The 12,807-nt window shown below is 38.1% G+C and overlaps 1 protein-coding gene across 10 annotated transcripts in view; it reads right to left on the bottom strand.

Annotated features, from left to right (window-relative positions):
- ERC2 (ELKS/RAB6-interacting/CAST family member 2) overlaps positions 1-12,807 on the bottom strand; it is a 958,416-nt gene that overhangs the window by 666,496 nt on the left and 279,113 nt on the right. For all 10 annotated transcript variants that reach the window (XR_010338994.1, XR_010338995.1, XM_064367213.1 and 7 more), the window contains one exon: positions 796-870. Coding sequence is in view for 8 of the 10 variants with exons in the window: in XM_064367213.1 (XP_064223283.1) it covers positions 796-870 (75 nt within the window). In the remaining 2 variants the exon portion in view is untranslated. The remainder of the gene's footprint in view (positions 1-795; positions 871-12,807) is intronic.

Here is a 12,807-nt window from a genome sequence, read left to right on the forward strand (position 1 = left end):
ACATATTAAATTAAGAATTATTTATTATTGAGACAAATACTTTACTATTTGCATCCTTCTGGCAAAAATTGTAAATAAAAAGATTTCAAATTTCTAGATACTAGCAAAGAAATTGAGTTTCATTTACATCAGTTTCTTAATCATAGATCATGGCTTGGCCATGCTCATTTACTTCATGATTCCTTAAATGCCCTAAATCCTCTCAGAATGATTTCTCTATTCCTTTAAATAGTGTATCTCTATGCCCTCCGCAGCTAAATAGGATAATTTGCAAGTATTTCGTAAAGTGTTATTACTTCCAGCCTTGGTTAGTAGAAAATACTGGGGTCACAAGACAGTATTATTTTTTGAAAAGTAAATTTTGCTGACAGCTTAATTTTAATTATTTAACAATACCACTCCATGTAAAATAACTTCCCTTTGCCAACTCTTAATTTTTCAAAGGTGTCTTTTCATTATGATGTGAATAGGAGGAAAAGAATTGTTATAGCTTAAAAATTTTACTTTTAAAACACACACAAAACCTCCCTAGGATTAGACATGCTCCGCAAAGGAACCCAGCTCCTTTCAACCAATGGATACTTGAGCCCTTTATTCTTTAGCCTAGAAAAGCCATCCTAGTTAAAGGGCCAATAAATTAACTGTGCCCAGGAAGGAAAATAATCCAGAGCTAAAGCACCCAGCAGGGTGCCTAGAGAAAAACACAAGATTCATTTCACATTTATATTAGGCACCATCAAGTTAGAACAAACTCCCAAGGCATAACTGTTTCTGACAAAAGTGCACAGTTCCTACCTTCATTTCAATGACAGTCTGGAGAGCCTTCGTCTTGGCTGGCTCTGGCTGAAGTTGGCTTCTTCGGTGCAATTCCTGGGGAGGAACACGATAGAAATAAGCCTGACGGTTCATCCTTCTGCTATACCATGACCTTTACACAGGTACTACACAGCCTGCTGGGTCCAGGTTCCCTGTGCACAGACATAAACAAGCCACAGGTGCCTCTTCCCCCACACTCTTTAGCATCCCTCCTCCCTGGAGCCTGTGTTCCGGTGAAAAGCTCCTGGCACATGCGCTATTTCTGAAACTTCCATCAATAATTAATGTCAACTGTGACAAAGCCAGCAAGTAATCATAGTCCAAATACTGTTCAACACTGGGGCTGATGCCCAGCCATCAAATCATAATTTACTAAATTACATTACTCTGTGCTCCCAATAAAACACAGCAAGGAAACGGAGGAAAGAAAATGACTAACGTGGTTGCAAATCCGCCGCACGCATGGCATTTTGCTACCGAGGTAGGTTTGAAATGAGCAATTTAAAACCATTTCAGTACAAATGTGTCACTTTTGAGAATGATCTGATGAAACCCTGTGAATCTCTTGCTTCCAAATTTAGTTTCAGTCCTTGTTTAAAATCACATCTGTGAGTGATATATTTATGTATCATGATGCCAAGAAATTAAAATTGGCATTAGTATCAACAGTGATAGAGGGGAGAAAAAAATTGTTAAAGCCAGATGTGGACCCAAAAACTCCTGGAGGAACACTTCTTTACGTAAAAAGCAAACAGCATAATTAAAATTTTTATCTTGAAGGGTCACTTTTTACATCCTTCTCCTCAAAGTAACAGTTCTGTTGAGACTTTGAAAAGTTTTTTTAGCAGAATAGAAGAGACAAGAACGATGTGTGTTCAAATCACACTTTGATTTTCTTAACTATCAACAGTTTTAGGAGAGTGGGCAATGGCAGGAGTAAATAAACTGCTCACACATACCCATGCTGCTGATTCAGGTCACCTATGGAATAATTCTATCAATACTTCTGCTTCCACAAAAATCAGTTTATAGTCAACAAGGGGTAGTTCTAGACTTTCAGAACCACTGGATCACAAACATTTACTTTTTCGGGGAGCAGGGATGGAATTTCACTCTTAATGCCCAGGCTGGAGTACAATGGCATAATCTTGGCTCACTGCAATCTCTGCCTCTTGGGTTCAAGAGATTCTCTTGCCTCAGCCTCCCAAGTAGGTGGGATTACAGTTGTGCACCACCACACCCAGCTAATTTTGTACCTTTAGTAGAGATGGGGTTTCACCATGTTAGCCAGGCTGGTCTCAAACTTCCGACCTCAGGTGATCCGCCCTCCTCGTCTTCCCAAAGTGCTGGGATTATAGGCGTGAGCCACCATACCCAGCCCATTTACTTTTTTTAAAAAAGGAGTTATAAAAGGGGACCAATATCATTTCTAGCTTTCTGCAAATAAAGGCATTTAAAATTAACTCTACCTCTACCACTATCATCTACTATCATTGTCACTTCAAAAAGATAGAACATGTTAATGTAAAAGCTGTCAGAACACTCACGACCCACAATAAAAAACAGTCCTATCCAGGATAATATAAGCAGGCAATCTTTTGCACACCTCCTATTATGCTGTTCTTATTATATTTGCCAGTGGCCCAAGAAATCTTACAGGTGGACCTTAGAGCACATGTCCAAAAACTAGTGCAGAAGAGTTAATGCTCCAGCTCTGGACCAGGCATCTGAAAAAAATATTTTCTTCTCAAAGTCATGACGGGCACAAATCAGCAGCCCTGTACAAAGCTGTTTCTCAACCTCCAATTTGAGAACTATGCTTCCTAACTATTCAAAATGTTCTCACATCAGTTAGGATATTTTCCCCCCAGCGTATTCCTGGGAAGGGATGAAGTCAAGTATTACCAAACCTTTATAAATAGAGGAACAGAAAAAGATCCTGTGTCCCTCTAGAGGCACTGGACTGCAATCCAGTGGCAACACTATCATTTTTAGACTCTCTGGAGATGGCAAAGGTTTTCTGAAGGAATGACCTTAAAGGCAGCTGTCCTTTATGGAGCATCTATGACATTCCTGGCACTACTTGTCTCGTTCAAGCCTCAGCACTATCAAATGAAGATGTTGTATATGGTGAGTCCAATGGGCTGCTGAAAATATAAAAACCTGCACCCATCATGGTCAATACCAAGCTACCCAAGTGGCATGCCTGAATGCAGACTTGGGAAGAGAGACACAATAGCACCCCCATCGCATGGCATTTTCTACCACACAGACACAATATATATAACAACCTCAAGAGCTTAGATAATAGTAAAGTGTAATAAGAAATTAGGAAATTATGAGTTTTTAATATAATTATTTAATTGTGAGTTAGTATATTTAATTTGTAACATTAGTTATTAGAACAGGTTTCTAATCAATGTGGAGTCAGTATGCTGGGTTTTTTCCAGCTTTTATGGGTCACTGCAATCCAAAACCAACACAGCATCGGTGGATCCCATGAGATTTCAACCTCCACAAAGAAAAAATCTGCTTGGTTCTCAACATTACTTCCAAGATTGCTGGAGTTCACTGGACCAATAAAATCTAATAGACAAGAAAACAGAAAGTAAGTCACTTGTCAGAGTTTCTCCGTAGTAAGTGGGAGATGAAATACATTCTGATACCAGGTGGCATCAAAATCATCTTTTTAAAAGCCAAGAATACAATTCTTAATAATTCCATACCACAACTACTCCCAGTTTCAGAATAAAAATTATAACTTGAGGAGAAAGGTTAAGCTTACATAAAATAAGGAAAAAAAATGAAGAAATAATTAAGCAATACAGTGAAACTAAAAACCATAGAGTAAAGGCATGTTCTGTTGTAATTTCTGCCAAACATGAAAACATTGTCAATGGTGAACATGCAATAAAAAAGCTAAACCTGTAGCAATAGTTATGCAAAAATGGAAACAGAGTGCTCTTTGCTACAATTATACAAATTATATTATAATATAAACCAGCTCAAAATTCAGATTGGGCCCTTACCCTCTGTGTCACTCCTTTAAAAATAAAATAAAATCTCCAATTACCAAAGAATTGAAATTTTCTTAGTTACAATATTTTTCAATCCTGACTTCACAGATTCTGAGAATTACCCTGATTCCTAAGATGTCGGGTAAATGAAAATTGTAATCTATATCCAGACTACATGGACCATCTGAAAATTCCATCTCAGACACTTCATCTATCTCTGAGATTTGGGATTATTATAATACTCACTCTAGCAGAGGACCAGTTGCCCAAAGAAGGTTTGTGCTCCTTTTTCATAGAGTTGTTGGTAGGCGGCCCCACAACTACTACCTAGATAGGGCCATGGGACTTATTTCTGGCCAGTGGGATGTGGTTAGAAATGAGCAATTCAACCAACTTCCATAAAAACTTCCTAAGTAGTCCTCAACTCTCCCTCTTTTCCTATCTACTGGCTAGAAGTGAAGGACTTCAATACCAAAGAAGATGGTGTAGCCTCAAGATAAAAGAAGCCCATACTTCTGAAACATCATTTGAAAGGCTGCTGAAGACCTACATTGCATGGTTATATGAAATAAAAATAAATTTCTATTAAGTTAAGCCTAGGAGCTTTCAGGGTTTATCTACAGAAATCCCAGCTCTCTCTGCTTTAAGAACTGCAATGGCTGCAAGGCAAAATAATACCTTATTAGTCCTGTATTATTTGTTGCTTTTGAATCACCAAAGTGATTTTTAACGTGTGATTGCTTGCCAAGTTTTCTAAACAGACAGTAGGATAAATTGGTTGCTGGAGGCTCCAACTGCCCCTAACCATCTGAGAGACGCACCCACTATGCACTAATCCTAAACAACTAATGAATTTCCCCAGGAGCATTTGATGTCCTCTCACATAGGTATGAATGAGTATAAGATTTAACTTACTGTGATAGTTTTTCATGACAGTATTATTACATCATGAAGTGCAATGGTACTTAAACTTTTCTGAGTCACAGATCTCTGTAAAAATCAAATGCAAGGAGTGGATTCTCTCTGGAAATGGACACAAAAGCACATACAAGCAAAATGGTGTGCACCATGTCAGCTGGTTCACAGAGCCTAGATTAGCACCCCAGAAATTTACCTTTCAACCAGACTTTGGACTAAGAACAACTTATTAAGAGGCATGAGCACCGTACTAGAAGCCAAAAGTCAGGAGCCTGCAGTCCAGCCTGAAACCTTGGGTATGCCGCTTCCCCTCTCTGATTGCAGAATCAGGAGCTTTATGAATAGATTTCTAACGCTCTTCCAACTCTAAGAATATCCGGATTTTTAATAGACAGTTGATTCTGAAATGAGGACCTCTGGCTGGTATTTCTAGTCCCACCCATTCTCACTTTTTAAAACAACAGAAAAAAATAAGAGAAGAAAATTGGCAGCATCACAAAATTTAATATCTCACTGTGATATCAACCCCCACATTATATATTTTCCTGTAATTTCATGACAAGGTTGGCTTTAGTTAGTGCAAAATTGCTAGCTCTTTCAGCTGATTAACATGGAAGTATATGAAAAACCTAGAATTTTGAGAATGAAATCTCAAGTGGTTCATCAAAATAATACTTGTTGGCATTAATGAGAATCTAGAGTCTAGTGAGTTAATCTGGATGGATGAACCTGGCAGAATAAAGTTCACACACACCACATACTTTCTTTAATAGACCAAATAATAATAATAATAAAAACAACTAAAAGCTTAACTTTCATTCCAAAGGTAATTACCATTTTTATCTGGCCCTTATCCATTATTGTTCTGGAAATCTATCGCTGTATAACAAACCACCCTAAACTTAATGGCATCAGACCACCACCATTGTATTATGCTCATGAATTCTAGGTCAGTTTCTTGCACATGAGAAGCTACATGGTCTTTTATTACCTAACCTTGAAAGTCCTATAGCACCACTTCTGTCATGCTCTGTTGAAGCATTCACAAGCCTGCTTCCTAAAGGAAGGAGTGCCAAAGAATTCGAAGCCTTGTTTTAAAATTGCCACTATTATGGACCAACACCAATCGGAGAAATCAACAGGAAAGGAACACTATAATCTCAAACATCAACTCATATCAGTCGTAAGATATGGGAGATTCAGGTGTTCAAATAATAATTTGATACAGGGGATACAAGAAATACAGCAGTGGACCAAACAGACCAATATCTCAGCCTTCATAGGTGTTTTTTTTTTTTTTTTTTATTCCAGATTCCAATGGAGGAAAAGGCACAATAATTTTAAAAGGAGACTAAACCGGTTTGTTATAAATGTTATAAAGGAAAATAAATCAGAGAAGTAAAATGGGACATACTAGGGAGGTGTGGATCAATTGCAACTTTCAATAGGGTAGTCAGGGACACTTGAACAAAGATCTAAAGCAGGGGTGTCCAATCTTTCAGCTTTCCTGGGCCACACTGGAAGAAGAAGAATTGTCTTGGGCCACACATAAAATATACTAACACTAATGATAGTTGATGAGCTTAAAAAAAAAATCACAAAAAAATCTCATAATATTTTAAGAAAGCTTATGAATTTGTGTTGGGCTACATTCAAAGCCACCCTGGTGGCATGCAGCTCACAGGCCACTGACTGGACAAGCTTGATCTAAAGGAAATGAGGGAACAAGCTGTATAGATACTTCAGGAAGAGGGAACAGTCAATGCTAAGTGTGTGGCTGAAGTTGCACGAGGGATGAGCCAAAGAAGTGCAGGGGTGGGTGAGAATGAAAGGATGGGCTACACATTTGGAGTGTGTCATGAGGACATTGATTTTACTCTGAGAAAAATGAGAAGATATGGAAGGTCTGAGAAAAGGCAAACCATGACATAAGGCACTTTCTTAAAGGATTACTCCCAATGTTGTATTGCAGCATGGTTTCAGCGTGGTGGTCTTAAGGACAGACCCATCGGGGCTAGTTAGAGGTAACTGAAATAATTCCAGCAAGACATGAAAGAACCTTGAACCATGGTAGCAGAGTGGAGGCAAGGAGAAGAAGTTGAGTTCAGATATGTTTTGAATGTAAGCTGGACTTGACTTCAGGATAGATTGCTTGAGGACTGGAGAAAGAGAGAAGTAAAAGATGGCTTCAAGACTCTCAATCTGAACAACAGGAAGAATGGAAGTGGACTACCAAGATAGGGAAGATTGGGAAGGAAAGGTGAAAGTTATGGGAACTAAGAGTTTTGGTTTATATGTGTTAAGTTTGTAATGATATTAGACATTTAAGTGAAGATGCTAAGTAGGTGATTAAATAGATGAGTCTGGAGTTGACGGGAGAAGTAAGAACTACAATGACAACTTTGGGATCAGTGAACAGACAGTATTTGAAACCTAGATGAATAGGGACTGAGCATAGAAAGGAGAAGAGAGATCAGAGGACTGAGCACAGGGGCACTCTAAGAGTGAGGGGTCAGGAAGTCAGGAGCAAGTAGCAAAGGAGCCTGAGAAGGACAGCCAGTGAAGTAGGAAGAGAAGCTGTGTCCATAATGAGAAAGTGGCCATCATATCAATTGCTACTGAGAGATAAATAGGATGAAGTCAGAGAACTGACCACTGGACTTAGTCAAGGTCATTAGTGACCTCAACTAGAGTAGTTTGGAGGATGACAGGAGTGAAAGTCTAACTAAAATGTGCTGTAGAAGAATAGGAGGAGAGAAGAGACTCAGGTTACTATATTTGCACAATGTGCTATTTAACCGATCATTTATTTTGTCAAAACTCTGCTTTAGATTTATGTACCCAAGTTCATAGCTGCATTATCTCAATAACCAAAAGGCAGAAGCAACCCAAATGTCCACAGATAAATGAATGATAAACAAAATGACATGTATACATACAGTGGAATATTATTTGGCCATAAAAAGGATGGAAATTTTAATGCCCCCTACAACATGGATAGACCTCAAGGACATTATGTTAAGTGAAATAAGCCAGTCACAGAAGACAAATACTGCATGATCTCACTTATGATAGGTATCTAGAGTAGTCAAATTCATCGAAATAGAAAGTGAAATGGTGCTTGCCCGGGACGATGATAGGCAGAAATGAGGAGTTGTGTAATGGGTACAGAGTTTCAGTTTTGCAAAATGAAAAAGCCCTAGAGATTGGCTGCACAACAATGTGAATACACTTAACACTATTTAACTGTACACTTAAAAGTGGTTAAAAGAGTAAATTTTATATCATATATATTTACCACAATTAAAAATTTTTCTAAAATTGTCGAAGTCCCACAGCCTTTCCCATCTCTCTCCTTTTAGAGAATAACCATCATCTAGAAGTTGGTGTCTATCTTTTTCATGTATGTTTTTGTGCTTTTATTACATATGTATCATAAATAATATAAAGCTAACAACACAGCACACTGTTTTTTAACTTAAAATACCAGCTATCTATTGCACAAAGCTTTTTTGCATATTTATGTTTTCAAACTTTATCAATGATATTAAATAAGTAATTCTATAAATAAGTGTTTCCTACTCTTTTTTTCCATTACAAACTGTTTTAATACACCTCCCAGTACATGGAAGAGTGGAGAATCAAGTCTGTTTTAGGTATCTTAAATGCACAATAATTCTCTTCTTTCTAAAACATACTGTTATTTTTATTTGGAATAATACTCTACCCCTTTATTTCCTTTTGTCTACAGAGATTATCAAACTACAGCCCACAGGTCAAGTCTAGCCCACCACCTCTTCTGGTAAATAAAGTTTTATTGGAACACTGCTATGCCCATTGATTTCCACACTATTTATGGCTGCTTTCATGCTGCAATGACAGAGCTGAGTGGTTGTGACAGAGAACATACGGCCCTGCAAAGCTGAAAATAGTTACTATCTAGCCCTTTATAGAAAAGTTTGTCAACCCTTGGTCTAGGATATCTTCAAAACTCATACTAACCAATCTCAGGAAAAAGAGTTACTCCTCAGGGGGTAGTTTAAAGTATGTCCACAAATTCTTCAACATTCTCTTTATAAGGTGGAGCCTGAATGTCTTCCTCTTCACTGTGGACTGGACCCAGTAACTCACTTCTAACAAATAGAATATGGTGGAAGTGATGTGTTTGACTTCTGAGGCCTAGGCTTAAAATAAATCATGACTTCTTTCTTGCTCATATTCTGGGATCACTTATTTTGGTGGACAACAGCTGCCACGTCATGAGGATATCAAGACATCCTATGGTGAGGCCTGTGTGACAGGAAACTGAGGCCTTCTGCCAAAAGCCATGTGAATTAGCCATCAGGAAAGTGGATCATCCAGTCCCATTCCAGCCTTCAGATGGCTGCAGCCCTGTCCAGTGGCCTGACTGCAACCTCATGAGGGGCACTGGGCCAGAACTACCAGCTAAGCAACTCACAAATTCCTACCTACAGAATCTGTGAGATAATAAAGGTTTATTGTTTTAAGCCATTAAATTTGGGATAATTTGTTATGCAGCCATATATTGCAAATATATCACAGGAAGGTCAACAGCTGACCCTCTAGACTAATCTAACATTCCACACCCTCACATACATTCTCATAGCATTGTGTACTTTTCCTTCATGTCATTGAACATGGCTACAATTTTACATTAATTCATAAAATTAATTAATCCATGTCTGTGTACACCATGGAGTATACTCTACGCCTGTTACACTCCCAGTAACTAACACAGTTAGTTAGCCAACAGTAAGAGCTCAATAAACAAACACTGGAGGATTGATTAAATGAAACAAATGACACTGTATGTATAAGCCTGAAAGTCCTACAGTACTTTTGACCAAAAGGAGTCTGCTGTGAAGGATGATAATAGTTAACAGTTACTTACACATTGCTACGCACTAAGCACTCTTTTAAGTATTTAATAAATATTAATGTGTTCCATCCTCAAAATAACCTCCCCAGGTAGGTATTATCACCACTTTATTATCATCATTTTTCACTTGAGGAAACAGAAACAGAGAAGTTATTAACTTGCCCAAGAAAACCTACTGAACTGTACCGCAGAAATTTATCCCAGGCAGTCTGACTCCAGAGCCACTGCTCCTAATCACCTCGCTACACTGCCCCCATTTCACCACTTGGCTTTAAGTTGATATTTGAAGTTGACGCCTCCATGGGTTTTTTTTCATTATAATCACTTCTCTACAACTCCTTTGATTCAGTCTTATTTCCCATTCTTTTCTTCAGTATTTGAAAATGAAAGAACATTATCATAACAGCAATTGGCTGCAACTGATGTCCATATTAGATATTAAAACTTAAAGGGCAAACATGATTAGGCACACAGAAGTGGGGCCAAAAAAAATCCACAATTACTTTCAAATATTAAATCCTTCTCAATATTTGACCAATCAAGCATTTATAAATAATAACCTAAAATATTTAAATAATAGAATTAATAAGGCTGAATTCATAGATAATTACACTGAAGTTTGGATCCAACAACCTCCATTTCAAGACTCAATGGAATATTTAAATATTAACCCCATACCAGGCCACCAAGGAAAACCTCAGATGGATCCCAAAAGGCAGAAGTTAATATACAGGCTACATTCTTTGTCCATACATAATAAAGAAATTAAAAATAAAAGTTAAAAATAAAACCTCACTATTTGTAAAATAAAGCTCATAAAATCTTTAAATTCATCCTCTAGAGTGAGATCCTGTCCTCTCTACCTACTAGGTACATGACCTTGGGCAAGTTACTGGATTTTCTCTAATACTCAGTTTCCCCATGGATGTCATGGATATCTCGTAGGATAGAGAAGTTGGGCTAAGTATGTGGACTGGCACACGGTACACAATCAATAATTGAAATGTATCCTTATTACTTTTTTTGCTCTTGAATGATTATTAGTGTTCCTGACAGCACATTAAAGAAGACAGCCTGGCAAAATGCCTTCCCTGCCCACTTGTTCTGTGCTTTGACATTAATGTACTGCCATTGGGTCTAAATGAATAATTTTACCAGAAGCCCGCTGTGTGCCAGGTGGGACACACAGAGAATCCTTGCCTTGGTGGAGCTTACGTTCTAGTGCATGCATTCTTAATGGGGGTGATGTCATGCCTAGAGGATCTGGGAAACAGCAAGTTTCCCAGGGTTGTTGGAGTGGAGAGAATGCTGAGAGATGAGATCCAAGAGGTAAGGGCTGCAGAAGGGGCAGAATGTATGAGGCCATGTAGACTCCCATAAAGATATTGGTCTTACATAGAAGGTTTCAAATTCTAGAGAGACAGGGAAGCAGTTTCCATAGAAATATATAAATATGGTATAAAGTTATTGGTAAATTATTTTTCAGCTGTCACAAGAAAATTGACATTTGAGAGCCTAAAACTATGCTATCAAAATCTCTGTACATGTACATTTTTCTTTAATTTGTTTTAATGGATAATGTGCTCCTTTTGCTGAATCTGCATTAAAGATTTTTTTTCACAGATTGTCTTGGTCCTTTAGATGCTATGGTCCTGGGAACAATAGAAATTAATGAAATGAAATGTTAGCTTCTAATATTTGGCCAGTTGTTTTAGCAATGTCATAGGGAGAAACAATAAAATTTAGTTAATTAGTTCAATAATTATTGGCCACCTAACACATGCTAAGCAATGCAGAGACAGCAAAGATAAATGATACACCATCTCAGGTCTCAAGGAACTTGATTGCCTAATGGAAAAGGGAGTATATTTCCCAGAATACAAGACCACAAATGTTCATTTCAACAATAATAACAGCAGTTATAACTTACACAATGATTATCATACATAAAGCCCCATGTGTCCCATCTAGCGCCAGATTTGCTCTTCACAGCATTTCCACCACATAGGACTTACTGTGCCACAAAAAAGGTGCAGCCACTCAGACTGGGAGAGTTAAGTAACATGCCCAAGATTACAAGGGTGGTAAGACTTGAGAGTACAAGCACGGTCAGTCTGATGTCTAAACTTACTTTTTATATTATTAACATAACATTGGTTTATATTGCTATCTGTGGTCCCATCATCCTCTGCAAACATCTAGTATTTTAACAGGGCCCTAAATCTGACTCATGGTTTGTTTCTCAGTTCCCTGATAGAAACCCACTCGTTTTGAATGACATACTATGAGAAAGAATGCAAAATAAGCAGCCAGGCCTGATGAGGGAAGAATGGCTTTGGAAAATTTCATGGAATAGTAGATGTGGGTGGTTAATCTTCAACCAGCTTTGCACTCCTCTGTTAGATTCCATTTCTGAGCTAATAATAACCTCCCTGACCCTTATATGCACTAGCCTATGTTCCTCTCATTTGGGGACACAAAGAACAAATTGGACCAATCTCCCACCGTGACAGCTTTCCAGGCCAAAGTTTTTCTTACTGAAGAGTTATTATTCTATTTCTTATGTGACACAGTGTCCTGGTCGCTCACCTCAGCCTATGCACCTCATCTCATCTGATCTCAGAAGCTGGGCCTGGTAGGTACTGGGGTGGGAAAGCAGCTGGAAAAACTGGGTGCTGCAGGCTTTGAGTGCAGAGGCAAGAACCACAGAGTATTATTCCCACACTTTAAAACCTAATGGATTTCCTAGCTGGATTTTAAAACTGTAACGGACCAGTGACTCCATCTCACCTTCCTTGTTGCCTATTTGAAAAATATATTCATCTGTAACTGCTATCCTATGCCTCTAACACCATTATCTGTTGAGATCAGATAACTTGTTTCTTTCATTTCACAGGCCCACTAAAAGACAGAAACTGTGTCCCCAGGAGTGGTATTTAATGGATTATACCCAAACCTCATCCATATATAAGTGATTTAGACAATGGGACTTTTGAACTGATGAAATTTAGATGAGATTTTAGACAGAGTTGATGCTGCAATGGGATAAGATGTTTAGAGATTTGGGATGAAGTGAATGTATTTTTTATTTGGGAGGAACATGAATATTTGAGAGTCAGAGGGTGAAATGCAGTGGGCAGAATAAAAAAGAAGTCC

The sequence above is a fragment of the Aotus nancymaae genome, unplaced genomic scaffold (assembly GCF_030222135.1).
Source record: "Aotus nancymaae isolate 86718 unplaced genomic scaffold, 86718_ANA_hifiasm-v0.15.2.pri h1tg000067l, whole genome shotgun sequence".
Taxonomy (NCBI): Eukaryota; Metazoa; Chordata; class Mammalia; order Primates; family Aotidae; genus Aotus; species Aotus nancymaae.